The 27,626-nt window shown below is 41.1% G+C and overlaps 1 protein-coding gene across 1 annotated transcript in view; it reads right to left on the bottom strand.

The window, feature by feature from the left end:
* LOC119722681 (centrosomal protein of 290 kDa-like) overlaps positions 1-27,626 on the bottom strand; it is a 65,840-nt gene that overhangs the window by 9,534 nt on the left and 28,680 nt on the right. Inside the window, exons 24-46 of the mRNA XM_038192927.1 lie at positions 26,493-26,607; positions 26,158-26,351; positions 25,218-25,376; positions 24,652-24,784; positions 23,308-23,510; positions 22,516-22,629; positions 21,738-21,932; positions 20,499-20,687; positions 18,786-18,920; positions 17,583-17,804; positions 15,036-15,101; positions 13,707-13,814; positions 12,750-12,949; positions 11,744-11,831; positions 10,625-10,750; positions 10,081-10,218; positions 8,437-8,544; positions 7,300-7,392; positions 5,252-5,386; positions 3,649-3,791; positions 3,067-3,181; positions 750-887; positions 302-385 (exon numbers count right to left, since the gene is read on the bottom strand). Coding sequence (XP_038048855.1) covers positions 302-385; positions 750-887; positions 3,067-3,181; positions 3,649-3,791; positions 5,252-5,386; positions 7,300-7,392; positions 8,437-8,544; positions 10,081-10,218; positions 10,625-10,750; positions 11,744-11,831; positions 12,750-12,949; positions 13,707-13,814; positions 15,036-15,101; positions 17,583-17,804; positions 18,786-18,920; positions 20,499-20,687; positions 21,738-21,932; positions 22,516-22,629; positions 23,308-23,510; positions 24,652-24,784; positions 25,218-25,376; positions 26,158-26,351; positions 26,493-26,607 — 3,201 coding nt within the window. The remainder of the gene's footprint in view (positions 1-301; positions 386-749; positions 888-3,066; positions 3,182-3,648; positions 3,792-5,251; positions 5,387-7,299; positions 7,393-8,436; positions 8,545-10,080; positions 10,219-10,624; positions 10,751-11,743; positions 11,832-12,749; positions 12,950-13,706; positions 13,815-15,035; positions 15,102-17,582; positions 17,805-18,785; positions 18,921-20,498; positions 20,688-21,737; positions 21,933-22,515; positions 22,630-23,307; positions 23,511-24,651; positions 24,785-25,217; positions 25,377-26,157; positions 26,352-26,492; positions 26,608-27,626) is intronic.

Below are 27,626 nucleotides of genomic sequence, written 5' to 3'. Positions count from 1 at the left end.
GGCGGAAACCAGTCTGTAGGGGCAGGATATATGTTGAATATTAAGCAACATGGCGCCCGATTGAAACCGATTTAACGGCTTCCCACCAGCATCTCTCTCTTCAACGGTTGAGGGGGTACTTCTGCACAAGGTGGATAGCGTTTTATGCTTACAATATGCCAGCAGGCCAAGAGGCCAAGAATGTGTGCTCAATGCTTCCTACATGCAACTGCACACATACCGGATGGGCAGCAGCCTTTGCACCAGTACATTACAGTTTTGATGAACAATTACCAAATGAAATGTGGATTTACATCCTCACCTGCGATAGCTCAAGTATCTGTCTTTGTAGTTCCTGTTCCTGCTCTGGTTCAGTGGTTGCCCCTGCACTAGGCCCACCGCCAGACTGTTTTATAAAAATACAAGATTTTCAATCAGAATTTCCATTTTGAACAATTTTTTTCTCTGTCTTCATGGCAATAGTAAACACAGAGATAATGGTAATAATAATGAAAACTTATAAAGTGCCGGTATCTAGTATACAAATATTGAGTGGCTCAGCGTGGAATGGAAGGAATATTATCGCAAGGTAAACTCTGGATTTTCCATTTCATGAGGTGAAGCCGAATGAACTGGAAAAGTCCAGATTTTTTATTATACTTTGCTTGTGGAATTGTGTTAGAAAAATACTCAGAATCCTCAAAGCAAAAATCTATCAAGTCCGAGTAAAGGAATGACTATTTATCTATCTTCTTTTCACATCAGAATACCTCTGTCTTTTTAGCCAGCCGGCTGGCCATCTGTCGCTCCATCATATCCAGCTTGTCTGTCAGTTGTCTGTTTTGCTGTTGAACCTCCTCCAACAGTGTCCCTTGGCCCAAGGCTTGCTGGCGCTTCAAGGACGCAACCTGCATTACAAGCAAAAGACAAAAGGAAGATTCAGCATTCTGAAGGCTCCTATTCGGCATCGCAGTGCAGTTTCTTCCGGTCTGTACTGCAGAGAGATTAGGGCTGTCCAGTTTCAAATAATTTAGTATTCGATTATTCGAAATTGTGTTTGACCGAATATTTGAATATTCGAAACACACTAATCAAGCAACTGCGTGCCGCGCCAGTCAAAAGTTGAACATAAAGTGCGTTGCTTCAAATTTGCGTGTAGCGATTGATGTTATGGCCCGCTGTAGTGTTTTGCAGTAAGTGTTTTATAACTGTCAAGGGCTTTAACCAGTGTTGTAGTCGAGTACTTTTTTCCGAGTACCGAGTACTGCCGAGTACTTAGGTTGCCGAGTACGAGTACTTGTACCTCCGAGTACAAGAACGGGTCTCCGAGTACGAGTACTTGTACTGCCGAGTACGAGTACGAGTACGAGTACTTGTACTTCCGAGTACGAGTACGAGTACTCGCATTTCCGAATACGGCCATACGGCAAATGGTTCATTGTGCGTAATTGGCCCAGGCCCAGTCAGACCGATATACAGACCCACTCACGGCTAGCTGTTAAATGTGTTTGTCCGGACGTGCACAGAGGAAAATCAGGAAATCTTGATTTCTCCACAAGCCAATCAACCATTTCAAACTGAAAGTATCGATAAAATAAGGCCATGGTAAGTGAAGCTATAACATTTTCCCCAGCCGAGTACTGCTAATCGAGTACGAGTACTTTAATCATCGAGTACAATTTCGACATGTCGAGTACGAGTACTTTGCTGCCCGAGTACGAGTACCGTCATTTCGAGTACGAGTTCTTTGACATTCGAGTGCGAGTACGAATACGAGTACCCCAAAAAAGTACTCGAGAAGTACTCAAGTACGAGTACCGAGTACGAGTACTACAACACTGGCTTTAACCTGCTAAAAGGCTAAGAACCATGAACTGCCATCGACAAAATGTTACTGTCTACAAAAAGTGGCATCTGACAATAATACAGTGCTGCAACTTTACGATTAAAAATAACATCACAGTCGCGTACATGCGTAGTTTATTTTCTTTCTTTCGATATTCAAACCGGTAAAAAGCTATTTTGACATTCAGTTTAAACCTGTAAACATCACGTCCTTAATCCAAAACAAGAAAGTCAAACGCCTATTAAAACATGTCGTATCAGATGAAATGGGTGCCATTGTGTCCACCTTCAAATATGACCTGTCATTACAAATTGAGCTAAAAGTTGGAATTTTTAAGAATTGAGGTATTCATATATCTGGATTCTGCCGAAAAAGGGCTTTCAAATGGTATACAATATTAAGGGGTACTGAGTTCAGTAACGGAAATATGGACCACCAACTAACTTGAAGTTGTAAAACTGATTCTTGAGAAAATGGCATTTAAAAATCCTGCAGTTGTGTTACAGTGGATGAACAGTCAACTCATAACAGACGGGAGGAAATAGGTTTTAAAGATGTTTGACAGAACAAAAAATTGGAGAAAGGTAGCACGGGACTTACAGATTGAGGTTCACCTGAAAAAAAAAATTGACCACCCCTTCAAATTTTGGCTTTGCCCCACTGTAAGTACTGCAAAATGGCTATCTCCGACTTTCAGCTCATTTCGTGGTGACAGGTCACAAATTGGCAAAATAAGTACTTGTATGCTAAGTGATGAACACTGTTTAATTTTACAAACAAGGGAACAATGCTTGACATTCCTGAACAAAAATGGGTCTTTATTTTTTAAATGACATTGAGAGGAGGTTGTTTCTCAATTGAGTTCTGTTGATGGTTTGGTTAGGCAATAGTTAACCAATGGACAACCAGCTAGTCAAACAATTTTAAACAGCTTCCATCAGTTAACCAGTTATAATCAGCTTGTTTACAAGTTAAACAGCTATCCACCAGTTAACCAGAGGAAGACCAGCTGGTTAACCTATTAACCAAATGCCTACCAGTTAATCAGCTGGTTAACCAATTAACCAGACGTCCACTGGTCAGCCAATGGATGATCAGCTGGTCAACCAATTAACTTTCCACCAGTTAACCAGTGGATAACCAGCCAACCCCGGTTAATCAATGATTTGCCAGCTAGTGAATCAATGAACCAGTCATCCACCCCAGTTAACCAGTGGATTACCAGCTGGTTTACCACCTACCTCTTCTTCCAGCTCATAATTCCGCCGCCTCATTTCCTCAATGGCTGAGTCAGAGGTCACTGTCTTCTTCGTTGCTTCTAGTTTTGTTGCTGTGGTAGGCTTGATCCTCTCCGCCCTACCATGTAACAATGAAACAATTTATTAAAAAACGTTTTCCTTAATTGCCTGAACATTCATTCACTGCTTGTGATATCTATTTTTAAAGGTAGAGTCAATCATTTGTCATCTGTGCATTAGTTTTGTTTAAAGCAACGAAAGTGCTCTAAATCTAAAGCAGGTGTGAACTAACCTGATGAAGTTTTAGCGCAGTGAATGCTGTATGTTCCGAGAAAACAATATTCTAGGATCTCAATTGCAATTCAAGAGTTGCCAAGTTATATTTTGAATTGCGCCCGAAATCAGCATCCGGAAAAAATTACTGAAAAATGTTTATCAACTATTTTATAAGCGCAAACAACTCCACAATGTTGATGTTTGGTGGACATGTATGGATTCTGGTTGTACTTCACCACTTAGAATTTCTTTTCAATGCGGATTTTTATTTTGAAAGTTCAGCTTGAGATAAACCTGGCCGATTCTGACCTATTGAGGGCATCCTTCATCATCTTATTGGCCTTCTGTAGTTGCTCAATCTCCTTGTCTCGGTCTCTCAGCTTACTACGAAGACTCTCCACTCTCTTCTCCCATTTCTTGCCTTCCTCCCACTTGGCCACCTCTGCTGCGCTCTAAGATATCAAGCAAGAATCACAAGTAAATCATAAGTAAATCACACGTCGATCATAAGTAAATCCATAATACATCGTAAGTACGTCAATAAAGTCAATCACAAATCAATCACAAGTCAATCACAAGTAATTGCAAGTCGATCACAAGCCAATTCGGGTGTTTCACAATGCAGTGCGCCACCAAGAGTTTGCCACGGAGAGTTCCTTTTTCCCAGTGCATTGTGGGAGATGGTCAACAAATTCGCAGCGCAGGCTATTTGAAATTGTTAGTTTGTCCAGTCCAGTAGTTTTGTAAGCGTATGATTCAAGTATCCGTTTGCCCTTTTTATTTTTACTCAATATGGTATTTTTTGTAAGGCGACAGAACGCTATGCCCCAATCCTTAACAAATTAGCTCAAGTTGTCTGCTGATACTCGTTCAAATGGGCGGTGTTTTGTTGACCGTAAATTACAAGTCAATCATAAGTCAATCACAAGTCAATCACAAGTCAATCACAAGGCAATCACAAGTCAATCATAAGTCAATCATAAGTCAATCCTAAGTCAATTACAAGTCAATCACAAGTCAATCACAAGTCAATCACAAGTCAATCACATGTCAATCACATGTCAATCACATGTCAATCATAAGTCAATTACAAGTCAATCACAAGTCAATTACAAGTCAATCCTAAGTCAATTACAAGTCAATCACAAGTCAATCACAAGTCAATCATAAGTCAATCACAAGTCAATCATAAGTCAATCATAAGTCCATTCACAACTAAATGATAACTAATTCACGAGTCAATCATAAGTCAATCAATAATCAATCACAAGTCAATTACAAGTCAATCATAGGCCATTCACAAAATCAATCACAAACTCAATCAAAAGTCAATCGCAAGTCAAATCACAAATCAACCCAACATCAAGTAACAAGTCAAATCACAAATCCAACTACCATTCAAGTACAAGTACAATCACAATTCAAATGACAAGTCAAATGACAAGTCCAATTACAAGTCAAATACAAGTACAATCACAATTCAAATGACAAGTCAAATCAAAGTCAGATCACAAGTCAATCACAATTCAAATGACAAGTCAAATGACAAGTCAAATGACAAGTCAAATCACAAGTCAAATCACAAGTTAAATCACATTTCAAATCACACGTCAAATCACAAGTCAAATCACAAGTCAAATCACAAGTCTAATCACAAGTCTAATCACAAGTTAAATCACATTTCAAATCACAAGTCAAATCACATTTCAAACCACATATCAAATCACAAGTCAATCACAAGTCAATCACAAGTCAAATCACCAGTCAAATCACAAGTCAAATCACATGTCAAATCACCAGTCAAATCAAAAGTCAATCACATTTCAAATCACAAGTCAAATCACAAGTCAATCATAAGTCATAAGTCAATCATATAAGTAATTCACAACTCAAATCACACATCAATGTCTACCTGTTCCTTTTTAGGGTCAGAGGTCACCCCTTTGGCTTCTGACCCCTTAGTTTGTTGGAGTTGTTCCTCCAGTGCTATGATCTGTTTCTTGAGTCTGTCTACCTCGCTGGAGGGCCCCCTCTCTGGCTCTTCAACCTAAAATCATTTTTAAAAAGTTCATAATTCTAGAAAAATTCCAGAAAATTGAAATACATTCATCACATTCAAAACTATCAGTGAGTCAAAGTCTCATTAGCTTCTAGCCTATAAGACCTTTATTATTATTATTATTATTATTTATTTTTGGTAATGAAACCAAGGATTCCTCAAAAGCGCCCTAGGCACTGTAGCTCGCAAGCCTGGAGAGACAGCGAGAAGCAATTGCAGTTTTAGAGGTGGGAGGAAAACCCCTGCAAAATATTCTAGGGAAAAACCATGGAATCAGGTAGGGACTGAAAACCCAATCCACATATTGGCGCAGGTGGGATTCGAACCTGGGTCACAGCGGTGGAAGGCGAGGAAAGTACCGCTGCGCCAACCTGACTCCCTGACAACTTTTAGGACGAATGAGAATTACACAAACACAAGAATGAGCACTGTTTGTGTTACACTCAAGCCTAATAGTACACATTAGCTGAAAACTCAAAAAGATCTCAAACACCCATAACAATGACAAGTTAAGACTACAAAATGAAGGCAAAATGGACACAAAGACCCATTACAAGGATTGCATGGGCGAACATTTTTGTGAATGAGATATTTAAATCTGCAAAAAACATTTCCTGTATACACTGCTACCACAAAACCTAAACAATTTTTTATGTAAAAAAGTAAAACTGCTGCAAACTGCTTACTGACTGGATGGACCTGAAATATAGCCTCTGAAGAAGAACTTGCTAAGTTCGCAACGTCAGGCCACATCAATTTTTTATGTTAGGTTTTGGCATTTTCAAATTCCTGAGAACCTCAAAAGCATGGATTTGCCAAAATGTTAAAAATAAAATGTGTCAACTTTGTCCAGGCTGTGTGGGAACAGGTCTCTGTTACTCATGAGTTCAATAAAACAGAAATTCCAAAAACCACAGGTTTCTTATTTCAAAGAGACGTGCCACCAAATGTATTCTGAGAAGTTCTGCCTCGTACGAGGAGCGTCTGAAAGAGTTAGACCTCCTAAGCCTAGAAGATCGTCGCAAACTCAAGAACAATGTTCTCTTTTTCAAGGGCCTCCAGAATTTGACATCTATCACAATTAATGATAAGGTCAGCTTCCGCAACACTGATTTCCACAATCTGAGATCCTCCAATTCTCCCACTCTTATTCCCAACAAATGTAAAACTGGCATTTTTAGGCAAACTTTTTTTAACCGCAAATACAACTCCTGGAACGGCATTCCATCTAACCTAAGAAATTCACAAGTTCTTTTTTTTTTTTAAATCGGGCCTCTTTGACCACTAATCACTTGCCAGTGATGTGTAATTTGGGTAGAGTTCACCCGTATATTTTTTATTATGCTAGTGCAATAATTTGTGGCCGTTTTTTATTGTAGTTTTTCCTTCTTTTTTTTGTGATTTTATTTCTTTGAACAGTATTTCTTTGTTTTCTTCGGTTGTTTGCTTGTTGTTGTGCTTGTCCCCTGTTTTTCGGTTTTGATGTGTGAACAAGGGTCCCCATTTAGTGGGCCTGTGCGCCTGTTCGGGGTTTCCCTTTTGCACCACATGTCATTTCTAATGTATTTGTGCAATGAAGGTAATAAAATAAAATAAAATAAAATAAAGAAGACTAAGTTTTTTTTATCAAATGAGCCACACCAAAAATCAAAGTCCTTGTTATGAAATGCATTGTCATTTCTCATTATTACTTCAGCCTATACAACTTTTTTAGACAAAACATTAATTATAGCAGGTTCATTTGGCATCCATAATCAGTTTAATCGAGAGATGTATAATTCATTTATTTGATTGTAGTGTGTTGATTATTTTGTGTTTCTTTGCTGTTTGCAACTATGGTTGACAACCATGCGCCAACTTCAAACTGACAAAAATTACAACTGTGACAAAAAACCTCTGACCTTATGACCTCTGGTGTACACGTCCATCTTCTGCTGGAGCTTCTTGTGTTCTTCTTGCAGTTTGTGCAACGCTGTTGACTTCACTTCCAAGTCCTGCAAAAGAAGAGGGAAGATTTTGGCTCAAATTCTGGACAACAAAATATGATAATTCAAACATCATATCTGATTAACTTCAAAAACATTGATTTAAGCAAATACATATTTTTTTGAAGAAACAAGAACTCTGTATTTCATCATTGAAGTAATTTTATAAAATAGAGGCTGTGGACACACCTTGAGGATCACATAATAACACAGTTGCAGCCTCTGGCCATTAGGAGGTGTTTTTCTTCGCTACTAGTATGAAATTTGTTTTTTTTACCATCACAAGCAAAACACAATGCCAAATATCCAATGGCAAAAAATCTCCACTTCTGTAACATTTCGATAGCTAAGAGTTAGGAACAGTTTTTTGACAGTCAAAGAAGTCATGAGATGGTTCATCTGGTGTCAAAATGTCATTTTTGTTTTTATTTGAAACTCTCTTTTCAGATCATGCCAAACATTTGTGACATCTTGTTAACCACTTACCGCCGGGATTAGTTTTGGCCGAAAACTCCCATTGTTAAAAAGACAAGATATATCGGCCAAATTTTAAAATTAAGTCAAACACCACAAATACTGACTCTTGAGAGTCATTCATACATTATTTGTGCGATACTTATCACCGTAACTTCATATTTTGCAACACTCCAAGGCCCCGCCATGGAGCGATATTTGCTACAATGACAGGCGGTGAACAACGGCCAAGTTCAAATTCAACACACAGTGTGTCAAGCATGCAACTGGGAATTTAGAAAAACTGCGGAAACTCCAAAACAAATTAGAGTTTGTACAGTGTTTTTCAATTTGTAATGGCATTTATGAGAAGTAAAAAACGAGGAAATCAGCGGATCCGAGGAAAAGTTGCATACCTGAGTGCGTACAAAACCAATGGGAACCAATGACGTATATACACGTCTACTGCCGGAGACTTGGGGAAATCTTGAGGATTTAACCCGTCACTCGCCCCTACGACTATACATTGCCAGACAGTGTTTACACATCATCTGGCTTTAACTGGTTCAATGAAAATAGAGTGGAAATGATTCTGTTCACCTGCTTTAGTTCCTGAATCTCGGTGCTAAGGGCGGACGACTGCACTCTGTGTTTCTTCAATTCTTTCTTGGCCTTGTCAAGCCTCTCTCTTGATTCTTCCAATTGCTCCTGTGGGGAGTGGGGGAGACACGGAAATATCAGCCAATAGTATTCTTTCAGGAAACTGCTTTCAGTTTAAAGGCATAAAGATCATTTGCTCTTCATGCATTTTGTTTGTTTCCACTATTAACACCACTCGTTTGCACTAATAACACCACTTGTTTCCACTAATAACACCACTCGTTTCCACTAATAACACCACTCGTTTCCACTAATAACACCACTCGTTTCCACTACTAACACCACTCGTTTGCACTAATAACACCACTCGTTTGCACTAATAACACCACTCGTTTCCACTAATAACACCACTCGTTTGCACTAATAACACCACTCGTTTCCACTAATAACACCACTCGTTTCCACTTATAACACCACTCGTTTCCACTTATAACACCACTCATTTCCACTAATAACACCACTCGTTTCCACTAATAACACCACTCGTTTCCACTAATAACACCACTCGTTTCCACTAATAACACCACTCGTTTCCACTAATAACACCACTCGTTTCCACTAATAACACCACTCGTTTCCACTAATAACACCACTCGTTTCCACTAATAACACCACTCGTTTCCACTTATAACACCACTCGTTTCCACTAATAACACCACTCGTTTCCACTAATAACACCACTCGTTTCCACTAATAACACCACTCGTTTCCACTAATAACACCTCTTAAGGGAAAGACTTTACTTTACTTACATTCAAGGGCGGATCCAGAACACAATTTTTTTTGGGGGGGGGCCCAAAAAATAATTGTGTTCCCCCAAAAAGTTGGTCCCAAATTTTTTTGGGATTCTAGATGCTCTGTGGTGCGATCTGAGACAATTTCTGACCACTTTCACCAATTTACTTTTAGGAAAAGATGATGGTGTATAAAAAAAATAAATTTGGTTTCGTTTTTTTTTTGGGGGGGGGGGGGTATGACCCCGTTGGCCCCCCTCCCCTGGATCCGCCCTTGCTCACATTTGAAAATGGCCAAGTTGGCAAAAAAATAGACAGCAAGACATAAAATATGATTGTCACTGTTAGTTTCCACAAATTATTAAAGTTTTATGATTTTATGGCAAATCTTTTGTCCAACAAACCCACAAAAAAGTGGTGTCCAATCCTAAAAGTCTAAGACTGCAACCGAGATGCTTTACTATGGCAACACATACACCTGTAGAAGCGACTTTCCATAGACCTTTATCATGCTGCCACCATTTCAGTCATGTTCCCCGTATCCAATAACACAACTGAATGATAATGTTTTTTGTGCAAAAAGTAACCAGACTATTTTTCCTTCCAGCCTCGCTTTGGTTACGTTGATTTGAATGGGAAAAAAATCAAGATAGCCGCAACATGATAATGGTCTATTGACCCACATAGCCAAATCACTTGCACAAAGCCTTAGCCCCTGTCCAAATTACCTGGCAATGGCTAGCAAAAACACAAGGGTCAATGGGAAGTGGCTTTTAGCCATAAAGCCACTTCCATGGGCATCATGTGTTACTACAAGCCGTAGCCATAGCCATTCCAATGTTACTTTTACCTTGATGTGTTTAGTCTCCTTCTCCAGTAGTTTCTGCACGTTGATCTGCTGCTCTTGGTCCTCTGCATTCGCCTTGACATTCTGCTGGGCAGTATCCACCATGTCAGCCCGCAACTTCAGAAGCGCCTGACTCAGAGACTACAAAACCACAAGAAACATTCTCAAAACTCTGCAACTATTTCAGAAATTACCGAACAGTGAAAGGTGCTACAAGCTTCAAAATGAAACACATAGGACAATCTACAAAAAATAATAATAATGCAGTGGGGTGATAAGCTTTTGATTTTTGAGGACCTTTTTCAGAAACGTGATTTCAAAGTTTTTTAACATGTTAGATTCTAAGAAAAGATAATTTGTTTTCCCGGATTTGTTTGGTGTTTTTTCCCTTAAATTCCCTGAGTTTCCCCCAACTGGAAAGATGGAAACTCATTTTAGAGGTTTCCCTGATTTCCAGAGTGGCTGGGCACCCTAACTGGGTATAATGTAATACACGTCTACGGCAAGGATACGAGGATGTTCTGTTTTCACAAGTTGTTTTTTTTACCTTGTGTTGTTTTTCCTTCAGCGCTAAATCGTGTCTCAGTCGTTCCACCAGCGCTTTCATGGTTGTCGTTGGGGCCTTGGCGTTGGCCTCCCGCTGTGCTTCAAGGTCAGCTTGTAAATTCTTGATCTGAAGAAGATAAAAAAGGGCCAAACTTATCAGGGAAAATTTTGAATAGAAATTTGAGAAATGGTAATTGCTCACCGAAATGATTATCTAAAAGAAATTCTGTAGTGCATAAAAGCTGTGTTATACTTCCTGCTGATGTAACAAGTGTGAGTGCACAATAAGCTCTGGCCATCTTGCACCAGTGCCAAGAAATAACAGTGTGCTTCGGGGTACCATCCACGCCGGCACAAATGATTTCACTGTGCAACGGACTTAAGCGTCGACCGGAGATTGTGCGTACAAGCCCGGGCCATCCCACGCGAAAATCACGCCGAGCTATGTACCACGTGACTATAACATTACTGCACATATTTTGCCTCCACTTACAAAACTTTCATAAACAACTTTAGGAATTGATTACAAACATTTTTTGTTAAGTATTTAATTGATTTTGTTTGCTTCTTTTTTTTTTGTAAATTAAAGTTGGTAGTTATATTTCATGGGAAACTTAGGGGGCTTGTTTTTGGTCAATTTTCCAGGGGCAGACATATGCAAAAAAGATGCCCATGAACATCGATCAAAACAAAGCCGGTCTTCCCAAAGCTTGAGGCAAGAGTGCATTTATTTGGCCACGGCATGGTATTTGAGCAATTTTTTGTCAATATTTTTGGTCAGTTTTCGGGGACAAACAGAGAGACAGACCAACTGACCGATCAACCACCAAGTAACATGTAGAAATCCTGCCCAAGCTAAAAAAAGAAGAAAGAATTTGCAGCAAAATTTGCTGCATTAGAAACATGTTCAACTTTTTTGTTCAAATTCAAAGAACAAACGCTTGTCTTGAAAACACCAGATCGTGTTTGTGGTTAATAGCTTTGGCAATAATTATGAACCTCCCAAAACATATGGTAACTTTAGAAACTTGTCAGCCCGCAACAGCTCAGAGTCCTTGCAACTTCAGAACCTTTTGTGACAAAAGTTTATAATACATCAGAGCCAATTCGTCATTGTTACCTCTTCTTCTTTATCCTGTATGACAGTCTTAAGATCGCCGATTTCACCCTCCAGACGAGAGACTTTGTCATTGTGACCTTCGATAATTCTAGGAAATAACAATCATTAAAAATGCTCTAAACACGATACACAGATTCAAAATGTTGTCATACTTAAACACGGACGGACATGGATGCCCTTTTAATTTATCATTGCAAGAGGATGTCCAGTATGAATGCTACAAATAAAAGTCACTGTGTAAACAGGGTTCAACCTTAACTTTATTATTCACTAGCCAGCTGGGCTACTGAAACAGATTCGTAACAAACCTGCAGGCATTTTCACTAGCCTGCATGTTTTTCTTTTATAGAGTGTCTCATGAACAACAATGTGCACACATGTAAAGCGTGTATCCTGAGGCAATCTTGTACGTGTTTTTAATAAACAGATGTAATGATTTAACCCTACAGTGTATAAAACACCATGGACCCTGTCACAGCAGGCAAAAACTGTATAATGAATTTTCTCATTTACCGAACAGTAACATGTAGCACTTTTTCTTATCTCTCCCCCCCCCCTACCAGAGTTTGTTTCCCATAAGGCCCCCCCAAAAAAGTTGGTCTCTGGTCAGCGCGCGCGTCGATTTTAATCATGCGCGTCAACCTTTTTTTTTTTCAAATTGTCCGCGGTAGCTACAACAGCACCTATTGCCGCACCTCCTCAAATTTTTGTACCAAGGAATGGGGAAATTGCACCAAAGCAAATGATGGAGGGCACAAAGGCAAATTATGGAGGACACCAATGTATATGAGAACACAAAAAAGCAAAAAATAGTACCCACCTTGTCTGTACAATCCACGCTCGAAAAAAAAAAAGCCTAAAAAAAAAAAAACTCGCGTCGCCGCATCAATTCCGGAACTTTGGTCTGACCAGAGACTGACTATTTTTTTTTTTGGCCTAAAATGTAAAAGCCGGAAAACTGGCATCGCCTGCTAAAGTACTACTGTAATTCTATAATTTGTCTCACTTGGCTTTCTCTTTCTTGTACTCCTGGACTTTGCGTTCCAGCACCCCCTTCCATTTGCTGGTCTCTGTGTGTGCCGCCTTCAGCTTGATAGACAAGGCTGACAGGGAGTTATCCTGCTCTGCTAGCAGGTCCTCCAGCTCCTGCAGGCGAGCGAGCTGCTTGTTGGTGGGTACGGGTGCTCCGGGCTGGTTCACTAGGGTCTAATAGAGAGTTTGGAGGTAGGACAGGGTAAACTCTCGTCTGAGCGATTTTAAAGGTGCATGACCCATGCCCTTAAAAAAATATACTTTTTTCTCCTAATGACTTTCAATTTGCATGTTTTCTTTTAACGGAAATAAAAATAATACTTTTAACGATATTTGGTGTCTACAACCCTCTGAGAAAGGGCTTTATAGTGCACATTATTCTCTGTTGGCTAATACTTTGAATTTTCTGAAGAAATCATTCGAACACTAAAACGTCGGTGGATTTTTTCGTTTGGTGTCTCATTAAAAAGGGAGTGACTTATATTGCTAGGAAACTAGCAATTGAAAAAAATACACATGTGTATATATTTCTCGAGGTAAAACTAGAAAATAGCACGAAGAATGCATCTCTAATGGCCAATAGGTTCATTTGTGCACAACCTTTTTTCGTCCGATTTCAATTTCAACAGGTAAAAAAATGAAATGTCACTTCTTCCATTCAGGCGATTTCCCGTTCATATTGTGAACCCAAAAACGTGCTCACTGAAAACATTTGTGCATGAAGTTTGCCCACTGACTGACTGTTAATGATTCATCATAAACAGAAAAATTACAAAAGATAAAAAAATATACAAATATTGGTAATTTTTGATGCTGAAGCAGCTGAAGGTCTAACACTGAAGGTTTCTGCCTTGAATGACATCACAGATTTGCTCATGAATATGGATAATTTGCATTAGCATAACAAACATATTAATAATACTTCACTCACCTGGGCAGCTTGCTTGAACTTGTTGAACGCCGAATCTGATTGGCCGTGGAGTTTCATCTGTAGGGCATGCATCTCCTCCAAATGTTTCTTGTGCTCTGCGGCTGATTCCTAAAATTTTAACATTTGAGAAATCAGAATTTGAAAAATAACCTCTTTTTCATAATTCTTCAACCCGGTGTGAGTTTGTAGTACTGAATGAAGATTATAACTTGTGAGCCTTTGTTTATATTTTATTCATAAATACCTAAGACAGTTTACAGATTCCTATTGGTCGAGAGCCTGTCACGTGGCCGGTTTAAAACGGTTGATAAAGACCGGCTGGATGGTCTTAAACACTTTTCCAGTGTCACATGAAATTTGGACTCCGATGAAATCCCGTGTCATCACCGTTTTATTGGTAAAACATTCACAATCCTCACGTAGGCATGCGCAATACTAACAGTGAGTCAGTATTTTATAGTCCTAAATTCACACTTCACCGGCACAGCTGGGTTCTGCGCCACATCACGCAGTACGCGCCACGCTCGCGCCAATTTCAATATAAGGAGTTGTTCACGACTTCTCGTGACGGCCATGCCGTAGCATAGCTAGATGGTGTTTCTAAAAACATAAAGTAAAATTGTTGAACAAAATCGTTAGAAATATATATTTTTTCACTTGTTTGACTTTTGGACTGAAAACTTTTATTTTTTGACCGAAAAGGTATTTATGAATGGGAATAAATATGTGCTTGGTCGGTATTAAACACTATGTTTAAGACCGGTTGGAGTCTGGATGCTGATAATTACCCTCGCCTTGGGCTTGGTTAATTATCAGCATCCAGACTCCAACCGGTCTTAAACAAAGTGTTTAAAACTGGGCCAAGCACACATTTATTCCCTTGATAAACAGCTTGCTGATCTGAATTTTCTCCCAAAAAATAATACTGAAAGTGAGATTTTAGTGGGTTCAATGGAGTTCACGAACACGCATGCACTAAATGTTGATGAAAAACATGAGTGAGAAGGCAGGCCACTTAAATTTCAGTCAATTAAGGACAGTGTAATATATTCAATATTATTCTTTCCTCTATAGACTGGTTTCAGTCTCCATAAATACTAAAATTGATAATGGAGTGACTGGGTACCAGTGTATCCGCCATCCCTGTTATAAGTCGGTTAAATAACTTTGAATTGCATTCGTGAACCAGCCGTCTTTCCCACCAAGATGTCAATGCTAGCGGACGACACCCCTCTCTTGTTCACACATGGACTATAAGTCTTGCCAACAACAAACTGTGATACTACTTCATCAATGCACAACTGTATTTTATAAGCATCGCCAGCCCACCTGTCTAGATTCGTCCAGAAGTTCCACATATTTCTGCAGTCCTTCCTCTTTCTTCTGTAGGCGAGCCTATCAATACAAAAAGAGGTTTCAACAATCAAGTTTATGTCAAAAGAATGTTTAAAGTTACGCCAAAAGAATGTTTAAAGAGTCTGGACATGTACGACACTAGTCTGGACAATATTCTAGAGCCCACAACTCAGGTCTTGACTCACCTGCAAACCTTTTATTTGTGTCTGTGCCACCCTGAGAGCCTGCTTGTGCTCACAGGACCCAGATCATAAGTCTGACTCACTTGTAAGCCTTCTGTCTGTGTCTGTGCCACCCTGAGAGCCTGCTTGTGCTCACAGGACCCAGATCTCAAGTCTAGACTCACCTGTAAGCCTTCTATATGCGTCTGTGCCACCCTAAGGGCCTGCTTGTGCTCACAGGACCCAGATCTCAAGTCTAGACTCACCTGTAAGCCTTCTATCTGTGTCTGTGCCACTCTGAGGGCCTGCTTGTGCTCACAGGACCCAGATCTCAAGTCTAGACTCACCTGTAAGCCTTCTATCTGTGTTTGTGCCACTCTGAGGGCCTGCTTGTGCTCACAGGACCCAGATCTCAAGTCTAGACTCACCTGCAAGCCTTCTATCTGTGTCTGTGCCACTCTGAGGGCCTGCTTGTGCTCACAGGACCCAGATCTCAAGTCTAGACTCACCTGTAAGCCTTCTATCTGTGTCTGTGCCACCCTGAGGGCCTGCTTGTGCTCACAGGACCCAGATCTTAAGTCTAGACTCACCTGTAAGCCTTCTATCTGTGTCTGTGCCACCCCGAGGGCCTGCTTGTGCTCAGAGGACCCAGATCTCAAGTCTAGACTCACCTGCAAGCCTTCTATCTGTGTCTGTGCCACCCCGAGGGCCTGCTTGTGCTCACAGGACCCAGATCTCAAGTCTAGACTCACCTGTAAGCCTTCTATCTGTGTCTGTGCCACCCCGAGGGCCTGCTTGTGCTCAGAGGACCCAGATCTCAAGTCTAGACTCACCTGCAAGCCTTCTATCTGTGTCTGTGCCAACCCGAGGGCCTGCTTGTGCTCACAGGACCCAGATCTCAAGTCTCAACTCACATGCAAGCCTTCTATCTGTGTCTGTGCCATCCTGAGGGCCTGCTTGTGCTCACAGGGCCCAGATCTTAAGTCTAGACTCACCTGTAAGCCTTCTATCTGTGTCTGTGCCACCCCGAGGGCCTGCTTGTGCTCAGAGGACCCAGATCTCAAGTCTAGACTCACCTGCAAGCCTTCTATCTGTGTCTGTGCCACCCCGAGGGCCTGCTTGTGCTCACAGGACCCAGATCTCAAGTCTAGACTCACCTGCAAGCCTTCTATCTGTGTCTGTGCCACCCTGAGGGCCTGCTTGTGCTCACAGGGCCCAGATCTTAAGTCTAGACTCACCTGTAAGCCTTCTATCTGTGTCTGTGCAACCCTGAGGGCCTGCTTGTGCTCAGAGGACCCAGATCTCAAGTCTAGACTCACCTGCAAGCCTTCTATCTGTGTCTGTGCAACCCTGAGGGCCTGCTTGTGCTCACAGGACCCAGATCTCAAGTCTAGACTCACCTGTAAACCTTCTATCTGTGTCTGTGCCACCCCGAGGGCCTGCTTGTGCTCAGAGGACCCAGATCTCAAGTCTAGACTCACCTGCAAGCCTTCTATCTGTGTTTGTGCCACCCCGAGGACCTGCTTGTGCTCAGAGGACCCAGATCTCAAGTCTAGACTCACCTGCAAGCCTTCTATCTGTGTCTGTGCCACCCCGAGGACCTGCTTGTGCTCACAGGACCCAGATCTTAAGTCCAGACACACGTGTTAGGCTTCCATCAGTGTCAGTGCCACTTTGAGGGGCCTGCTTGTACTCACAGTACCCAGATCTCAAGTCTGACCCACTTGTAAGCCTTCGGTCTGTGCCACTCTGAGGGCCTGCTTGTACTCAGAGGACCCAGATCTCAAGTCTAGACTCACCTGTGAGCCTTCTTTCTGTGTCTAAGTCACATTGAGGGCCTGCTTGTGCTCACAGGACCCAGATCCCAAGTCTGACTCACTTGTAAGCCTTTGGTCTGTGCCACTCTGATGGCCTGCTTGTGCTCAGAGGACCCAGATCTGAAGTCTAGACTCACCTGTAAGCCTTCTATCTGTGTCTGTGCCACCCTGAGGGCCTGCTTGTGCTCACAGGACCCAGATCTCAAGTCTAGACTCACCTGCAAGCCTTCTAGCTGTGTCTGTGCCACCCTGAGGGCCTGCTCGTACTCACAGGACCCGGATCTCAAGTCTAGACTCACCTGCAAGCCTTCTATCTGTGTCTGTGCCACCCTGAGGGCCTGCTTGTGCTCACAGGACCCAGATCTCAAGTCTAGACTCACCTGTAAGCCTTCTATCTGTGTCTGTGCCACCCTGAGGGCCTGCTTGTGCTCAGAGGACCCAGATCTCAAGTCTAGACTCACCTGCAAGCCTTCTATCTGTGTCTGTGCCACCCTGAGGGCCTGCTTGTGCTCACAGGACCCAGATCTCAAGTCTAGACTCACCTGTAAGCCTTCTATCTGCGTCTGTGCCACCCTGAGGGCCTGCTTGTGTTCGCAGGTCTCCTCCAGCGCCTTGAAGCGGACTCCCTGAGCCATGCCATCCTTGATGATTTCGTCTCTCTCGGAGGAGGCGGGCAGACGCAGCCGGAGTTCGTTGATGATCTTGTCTCGCTGGAGGAGGTTGTCTTCCGTCTCTTTGAGCTGGGTCTCTGTCTCTGCAAGTTTCTGTAGGAATAACAAATGATGCCAAAAATGGCAAAGTGCTTACAGTTTTTGTTTGAACCACCCTGGGCTGTATAATATTGTGTATTGTTGGCTGCTTAGGGGAAATTAAATCTTCACATTGTAAGACACGAAAGTACAACTTAGTAATTGGACCTGATTTTCTCCAAGTAAAACAGAAAGCAAACGAGGTCCTTTGGTGAATGCAAAAAATACGTTTACAAATTAATGCACTTCAAGCCACTTCATCAGATGTGAGATTAGCGGAATCTCCTTCTGTATCGTCATGAGTATCCACTTATACTATAGGTGGGCCCAGGCAACTGCTGTAAAGTGTCTTGCTCAAGAACACAAAGCTTAATGAACCCCAACATTTCTTGCATAATTATGGTGTCAGGGGAGAATGCGAAATTAAACAGGTGGTGACTCAAGGTTTTACAGGTTTTTGTAGGGTACAGAAACTGTGGGTTTCCAGTACAAAATTCTCCCCTGATGCCACAATAACTCAAGTAATATCTGTGTTCATTAACCCTAACTCCCTATTATGATTTACTAGGAACCATACCCATCCTGGCAAATTCCAACACCATATGGGAAACTGCACACACATCTTTCTGACTGTGATTCTGGAGGTGTGCCAACCCAATGTAAAAGACAGTCAGTTTAGGGGTACTGTACCCATCCAGACAGATTCCAAAAAAACATGCCATTGGGGTTTGATGGCTTGAGTTCTGTGTGGATTAATGAATTGTGTTCTTGGGCAAGACCTTTTACAAGGTTCCACACTGAGTATCACTTGTTTAATTTTGCATTTTTCCCTAATTCAGCACTTTTTGTGAACCTATATGGACACGATCAGCCGAGTACACTACAGAGTCCTATTTTGGCACGATCATGCATTTCAGTACTGTCGCAGAATTTGTCAATATCCGAGTGAAAGATCTTGAGTCTGTGTTTGGACTAGATCCAGCAAATGCTCATTACCTTCTGCAGGGCAGTGTTCTCAGCCCTCACATCCAGGATAGTCTTGATATGGATCTTGATGGACCTGATGGCATGCTCCAGCTGGCTGGATATGGGTAGGCTTGGGTCAGGTAATGATCCAGTTGCCTCCTCAAACTAAGAAAAAAACACACGATAAAATAGGTTAGTATTCATATGTGACCTGTTCTGTCAAAAGCAGACGCTTCTGGGCAGAGGTTGAAATTGAGATAGGGCCAAAAAATGCTGTTGGGGTGATTGTTTTCGATTTTCAAATTTTTGCATATTTGTAATCCTAAACATGTCTACAATATACTATAAAAGTTTGAAACCCCAATTTGAACTCTAAATATAGTATTTTTGATGATTTGTTAAGGTATATCAATTAAAGAAATGACTGTTTTGTGACATTCGTGGCCATTTTCTCCGTTTTCTACTTTTCGACACAATGAACTTCAAAATAGCATAACTCTGCCCAGAAATGACCGGTTTTAAAAATTAAACCACCTATTAAAAGGAAAAAGAACATATTTTAACAATATGCAAATATCTCATTTTTGACCTTATGCCAAGAAAAGTCTGATTTTGACATAACAGGTCACATATCTGCTTCATGCATTCGTATATCTTCCCGCCTAGAATTCTGCAACTCCCTTCAGTACAACCTGCCACAATATCAAACTGACAAGCTTCAACGCCTTCATGATGCCTCTGCTCGTCTTGTTTCACCGTCCGAACGAACAACCCTCATAACCCCCATACTTAAGTCTCTTCACTGGCTCCCCATCACCGATCGTATTGCCTTCAAGGTTCTCCTTCATGTATTCCATTCACTACAAGGCACTTCATCCGGTTACATCAATGACTTAATCACATTGTACCAGCCAGTTAGAAATCTCGATCACAAAAATTACACCAATTGACTGTCCCTCGTACCAATCACTCATGGAATCAACGGTCTTTCTCTCATGCTGCTCGGAACTTTGGAACAGTCTCCCACTTGAACTAGGCCAAATGAAATCCCTGTCTACATTCAAATCTAACCTCAAAACCCATCTGTTTGTCCACCGTTTTTGAAGTTAACGTTTTGTTTGTATTTATGCGCCATGAGCATCATGCTTGGCCAGTACCGGCGCTTTACCAAGTCTTCATTATTATTATGGTATAATAATAAAAGAAACATTTACCTATAAATGAATTATGTACCTTCAACGACATAATCATGAATATTCATAGCATGTGCCTCTACTAGCCCCATTACCCTCAAATCATGCATATTCATAGCCTAACCCGAGAGCAGCATTGGCCATATCCTTCTGCTACCTCTCCAAACTGTCAATCATCCTCTCCAGAACTTCAATATTGATGAATATTCATAGCAGTGCCTGTAACTGCCCTATGAACCCAAATCATGCATATTCATAGCCTATTCTGAGGGCAGCATTGGCCATCTTCTTCTGCTGCCTCTCTAAACTGTCAATCATCCTCTCCAGAAACTTCAATAAATCATGAATATTCATAGCAAGTGCCTGTAATTGCCCTATGACCTGAAATCATGCATATTCATAGCCTACCCTGAGAGCAACATTGGCCATCTTCTTCTTCTGCCTCTCTTAGCTGTCAATCCTCCTCTCCAGAAAGTTCAATATTCATGAATATTCATAGCAGTGCCTGTAATTGCCCTATGACCTGAACTTATGCATATTCATAGCCTACCCTGAGGGCAGCATTGGCCATCTCCTTCTGCTGCCTCTCTAAGCTGTCAATCATCCTCTCCAGCTCCAACTCCCGCTGTTCCCATAGCAACTGCCTCTCTTCGGATTCCCTAGTGACGCGGACGTTGTCTTGCTCCAGGTATGTGATTGTTTTCTCGTGCTGGGCCGACAGTCCGTCCAGAAACTTATTCTAAAAAAAAAAAAAAAAAAAAAAATAAATTCTAAAGGCTTTGTTGAACTTTAAATGGGGACAAATTATAGACACAACTTTTTTTCTGAGTAAAAGTGCTAAGTCTTTTGTGTCAGTGATCCAAATCTGGCATGCAAATGGGAAGTTACAAACAAAGATAACACTCCATGCTTTAAAGGGTCCATGAAATGAAGTTTACTTGAGAACACATTTTGCGAAACTTTCTACTCCTCTTAAATGATTTGCGCAACTTTCTACTCCTCTTAAATGTATGAAAACTATTTGACATCCCTTTTCGGTTAATCTTATTGGAAGTGCACTTCTTTAAAAATTGAAAATTGACTTTTTTTTCCCCAGACAACTGTTGCTGTGTTGTCATTTCAGGAAGACAATGTACAAGTTGTGAACCCACAATTTGCGCAATGAAAAAGTTTGTGAATAAAAACTTGCTTATTGGGCTTCTGTCATGAACTGAAACAACAATGAATCACCAAAGAAAAGAAACTTTACAACAGCAACTTAACGACAGCAAAATATCCAAAATTGTGGCAACTTTTGATGCTGAAATACATGTAGCCCCGGTTTCAGCCTGAAATGACATGACACATTTGCTCATGAATATGCATCAGCATAAAAACCAAAAAAAGGCACCAAATACTCTTAAAAATGGCAAAATGAAAATTAATAAATAAGGTTAAATAAGACACAAAGGTGCATTTACAAGGACTGCATTAAAACATTACATTACATGAGCCCTGTAAAAGACTCTTTGCAGTGTTTTTTTTTTACCATCACAAACTGAAATGGAGACACGACCCAAAAAATGATGTGGGAGTCATTTTTCTTTTGGAGACTGAGGTTTTTCAAATTTGTGATCCTAAAAAATTATGTTTAAAATATACTGTGGAGGTGAAACAGTTCAAGTACTACATGACCCAAATCTTGAACAGGCATTTTCTCGGTTTTCATCACTGTGAACAGTTTCCCACAAGAGTCGGTTTTTCGTTTCTTTGGGAGAACACCTCAGACATTTGGCCTCTTGATTTTCACCTGTTCCTGTAGACGTCCTATCTGTCTGGTGAGTTTGAGCTGCTGTAGTCTGGTATCCTGCATCTTGCCGTGCCATTCAGCCACCTTGACTGCCCCCTTGCCATCCTGCAGCGTCTGCATCAACTCCTGCAGGCCGTGGTGCTTCAGCTCCAACTCCGCAAGTTGGTCCGAGACCTTCTCTCTCTCGTACTTGAGCTGCGTAAAGAGGCAAAACCAACTGATCTCAACAGACCGATTTATACAATGCCTGAATACGTCCCCATCATCTGAGTGGTGGGTCGTTGATCACATGATTGAATTATTCATCCCAACCCACGGCCGGCTGCACATCCAAAAAGTTCTATTCCACAGTAAATAGAAGTTCCACTGCACAGTCACACGATTGGTTGGCTCTGACCAATCAGATGACGAGGATTTATTCAGGCGTTGCATAAAACAAATAATGAATGTTTAACATTCATGCAATGGAAAGAATAATTTCATGAGGTGCAGATGGAATGTTCCATTACATTTATTCCATTTGTCGCCTCATGGAATTATTCTTACCATTGCACTCATAAACATTTATTCAATAAATATACAACACACAGCAGCACCTTCCAAAAAGTATAAAACAGAAGAAAAAAAATATATATATATAGGGAAATAAAAAACACTCTGGAGAAATTTACTCATTGCTATTAAAATTATCTACAGCTCTAGAAAATAGCTAACATAACCATACACATAAATCATCGATACCACACCTCTCCATTTTTATTATTTATTTTCTCCTTACCACTTTGACTTGACTTTGCATTTGTTCTTTGTCAGTCTTGAGCTGCAGCATGGCTTTGGAGAATTTCTCCTGATCGCCGAGCGGTACAGCCCCGCTGAACTGACGTCGCAACTCCTACACAGAGGAAAAGAAGATCATAAAATAGCTTAACCCGAGCTGTTAAGACTTTTTAGCCTTGAGCCTTGGGCATCTTTTGATACCAAAAACAGAAAAATTTTCGGGCGCTATGCGCCGTGAAAACTCAACTTTCCCATATATGTCGTGTACACAGACCACAATTACCATTCGTACATATGAATAATTAATTAGCCATAATTCCAAAACCCTTTGACCTATAGTCATGAAATTTCTTGGGTATGGTCATGATGAGTTGCTCTATGCATGTACCGAGTTTCAAAAATTTTCGTCACTCGATGGCCGAAAACTTGGGGGGGGGGCGGAATCCCCCTTCCTTCGTGCAAGCTGTCATTTTTTTTTTTTTTTCACTTTCTTGAGAAAGACGCTTTCTGCTTGATGGATTCGTATTTTGGGAGATTCCAAGATTATAGTTACTGATTCAGAAATCCTCTAAACCTCAAATATGATCAGTTCCACCCTGAAATGACTTCATATGCCCTTTGTGCGAAAACAACTTCCGTAAATTTATCCAAGTTTCGTGAGAGCAGCTATATAACGGCAACAACTGACAACTTTCTCAGGAGAAAAAAAATTGAATTTGACGAGGAGCAGAGACAGACTCTACTGCACAATGAACATGATTTTATTTTGACCTGGCCACCGTGGCCCGTTTACCTGAATAGTTCTTTTGAGATGTCTTGCCTTGTTGCGTGCATCCACCTGACAATGATAGAGACTCTGTGCTCGCTCGTCCAGCTGTCGCTCTAGACGAAGCCTTCTAGCTTCTAGCTTCTTGAGCTTGGCGTTGGCGGCTTCCAGCTTGCGGACGGCCGTGCCTTCGCTGATCTGGAGAGCCACGATGTGGTGGTGGAGCTTACCTGGATTGGGTGCATTGTGGGATCAAATGGCATAACTAAGAAAAGAATCTCACATTTTATACGCTGCCAAAGTGTGACGTCACTACCTTCTCAGGTCAGGTTCACTTACTGCACAAGGGTTTCTGTGTATTCCCTGAAAACACACTTCACGTACGTTTAACACACACTCACAGTGAGCAATTGTACGACCTAAATTTATAGCATACTCTCACAAACTAGTACTTGAAAATGGTCAAGTGCTTTGCAGCTGATTGTCACCACAAAAGTGAAAACAAAGGTTGTAATTCTCTATTTTTGAGGAGACTCAAGCTGATTATAAAAATTGGGTTTCCATGAACGTAGTGAAACACCATGTTCATGTGGGTGTGCTGGTGCTAATACCAATGATGGAATTTGGGGAATTGCAATTCTGAAGCCTCTGAATTGTGAGGACTTGTGAAGACTTTGAGGACTTGTGAGGACCTGTGATGACCTGTGAAGACCTGTGAAGACTCTGAGCACTTTAGAAGACAAGTGCGGACTTGTGATGACTTGTGTTGGACTTATGATGACTTGTGATGGACTTGAGGACTTTGAAGACTTGTGAGGACTTGCGATACACTTGTGAGCACTTTGAGGACTTGTGATAGACTTCTGAAGACTTGTGAAGACTTGGAATTGTAAAGACTTTGAGGACTTGTGAGGACTTGTGGGGACTTGCGAGGATCTGTGATAGACTTGTGAAGACTCTGAGAACTTGGGATATACTCCCGATGACCTTGAGATTTTTGAAGACTTGTGAAGACTTGTGAAGACTTTGAGGACTTGTTAGGACTTTTGAGGACTTGTGAGGACTTTAAGGACTTTGAGGACTTGTGAGGATTTGTGATAGACTTGTGAAGACTTTGAGGACTTGGGATATACTTGTGAGGACCTTGAGGACTTGTGATAGACTTTGAAGACTTGTGAAGACTTTGAGGACTTGAGGACTTTGAGGACTTGAGGACTTTGAGGTCTGGTGAGGACTTTCAGGACTTGTGAGGACTTTGAGGACTTGTGGGGGCTTGTGAGGATTTTGAGGACTTGTGAGGAATTGTGAACACTTTGACGACTTTTGAGGACTTGTGATGGACAACATTTCTGTTAGGGAGACGATTCCTACCTATGATTGCCTTCTCGTTACTCTGGGTTTGAATGTCGATGAGCTGTTGCCGTAGTGACAGGACCTCTTTCTCCCGAGAGATCTGCCTGGATTCCAGGGCCTTGGTCTGAAAGGACGCAACATCTACAATCTCCTAAAATAATTGGCAAAGGAAAAGTAAAAAGAAAATTTGTGAGAACGGACCCTTTCTGCCTGACAATCAAACAGTGCGCAAACCAAAGAGTTCACAACAATGTTCAGGTGACCACAATAGCTCAGTCAAACTTGGCCCAAAGCACTGTGAGGAATGTACACAAGCCAAGGGTGGGCAGAGCCTATGGTCAAATCTGGAAAGGCCCGTTCCCATTTCTATTCAAAATTCAAATCTTTTTCTCTTTCCCACTATTTTACCCATTAAACATTACTGACAAACCGACTAGTTTGCCTGCTAAGCTGTGAAAATCCAGTTTCAATATCCGTACAAACATTTAATCAACTTTCCAGAGTACTTGTTCTGATCACATTTTACCCATCCAAAAGACGAGCGGATAGGTCACTAGAGGCAACAATTTGGGCGAGAGACCTACCTTGAGTTTTTCGTTCTCTAGACGCAGCGTGGCTTCTGATCTCTCCAGCTCACCAATCCGTCTCTTGTCCAGGTCACTGGCTGCCTTGGTAATGCACGTAGTCAGCTCATCTCGCAATTCTCTCTCTATCTTCTGTGCTTCCAGATTCAGTCTTGTAAGCTATCAAAAAATAAAGAGAAAAAAACAATGAATATAATATAAGTTTTATAAAAAAATACAATATGGTACGAGGGTCCTAAGACCGAGTTCACTAAACACATCTTAAGCAAGACGCATCAAAACTACTAATTTGATGGCTGTTTCATGTTTGTTTTTACTGCTTGACGAACCAGTCGTTGAAAAGAAACACACAATGTACTTTGAAAATGTAATAGCTAATTATTCAAATAGAAAACGAGTATATAAAAGTTCTAATGTAATGTTATTTTCATGAGATGTGGTAAAAATATTAAAGAAAGAAAGAATGAATGAATGAATTAAAAACCAACTTCCCGCGCATGTGCACTGGACACGAACTTTCGTCAGAGAAATTACCCTACTCAATCAATTTCACACGCAAGGTAGTTCTACACAAGATACGAAAGAGACATTCTTTTTCCCCGTTTCATCACTCTATTTTAAAAAGTCAACTAGGTGTTAAAACTACCCACGTATCAGAAATCTTTTCAAATCTGTTTCTACAGCGGTTTCTTTCTCGAAACTATAACTCTAGGACGACACTCGGCATTATGGAGATGACCCTCAGGCCGATTTCAACTTAAAACGAGTTCAGCCACCGTGCCACAGAAGTTAGGACGCATCTTAAGTTTGGTGAAATCCATCCTAGGACAAGTTGCGACTTATAAAGACAAGTTAACCTTCTTGAGACGAGTCTTTATAGCATTATGTGAAATTGGGCCCCAGGTCAGGCAAGTCCACGCAAACTCCTTTCCCTTCTAACCTCTGCAAATTTCTGTTCCAGCTCCAGGTTCCTGTTCTCCATCTCCGTCAGGGTCTTGCGTAGCTGGTCCTGCATCCTGACGGCATGCTCGGCACGTTGGCGCTCATTCAGTTCCTTCATCTCCATGGTCGTCAAGCGTTTGGCCAATGACAGATGATCGCTAGTTTGCACTGTAGATTTCACACCTGTGCCCCCTGTTTGACAAGTAACACAACACAACCATCATTTGCACGTTGCTATTAGCGCACAGGCATAAGTAACATTACATCATCCACTGGTTGACTATAAATGGCCCGAACTAGCTCTAAATTTACATCCAGACAACTTCCAGCTACCTCCAATCTTTCCTAGTTCCTCCACAGCCTGCTCCAGTGTGTGTAGTTTCTCCTTCTCCGTGGCTAGTTCTCGCTTCATAGTGTCAATGTCGGTCTCCAGTCGCTTGTTTTCGGACTGCAAATGACAAATGCTAAGTGTTCTAAAAAATGCAACATATCACAAACTCTTCACCTAAATTGCAACAGCTAGATGAAGTGTTGGAAATAATCCTAGCTCCCATGTTGGTATTTTACTTTGCACCAGTGTAGTAACTTTTATGTAGAAGTATGAACTGAGGGACTTTCTAAAAGCATGAAATCCTCTCTTTTTGAAAATGTCAATCATTTTGTGTTATTCAAAACTGAGGTAGAAAACCGTAAACTATCTATTTGTAAAATAAAAGTCAAAACACTCAATGACGTGTTTTTTTTTCAAGCGTTTGCTGTACTACAAATTCAAGATATACAACTTGTTGGGGTCTTGTATGGCACCCTCTAGTATAAGGCAGAAATTTGTATCCACAAATCAGTGACTGGGATATTGGAGGAATGCGGCAACTCGAAAAAGTCTGTCACAAGTAAAAGAGCAACTCATTTACTTCAAACATAAAGCTGTGAGTGTCTTGTATCAACCCTTACAACCTGTTCAATAACAGACTCTGCAATGATTCGTTGGTCAAACAGGTCAGTTTCAGTTGCTAAGCCACAACTTACGCCACCTAGTCGCTGACTTGCGTAATAAGAAACTTTCGTGAAATCATCATGGCTGAAATGTAGCACAGCTTGAAATGTTGCGCAACTTACGCAATAAATTGTAGCGCAAGTGGACTTACGCCATCGCGCAAAGTTCCGTGAAATCGGCTGCAGATGGTTCATGTTACTAGGGCTGGTGCTCGGCTAAGAAATTCTGAGTCAAAGGTTCAACTTATTCTAAAGGGGCTTGCACATGTTATTTACCTATGTTTGAATGAGGAACTTGTGCAATATGAAAAAAAAAATTACGCAGAAACTTCATTAACGAGTAATAAAACAATTATTAAAGCTATAGTCCATCATTTGCAGCCATCCGAAAAAGTAACTGGCGTATTATTTTTGAAAAACATACTTGGTTGAAAGATAGTAAGTCGACTAAACTCCCTGTGAAATTAATCTTTC

The sequence above is a fragment of the Patiria miniata genome, unplaced genomic scaffold, assembly GCF_015706575.1.
Source record: "Patiria miniata isolate m_02_andy unplaced genomic scaffold, ASM1570657v1 HiC_scaffold_16, whole genome shotgun sequence".
NCBI classification, from domain to species: domain Eukaryota; kingdom Metazoa; phylum Echinodermata; class Asteroidea; order Valvatida; family Asterinidae; genus Patiria; species Patiria miniata.
Note: the sequence above shows the minus strand (reverse complement) of the source record. Positions and strands in the feature narration are given on the sequence as shown.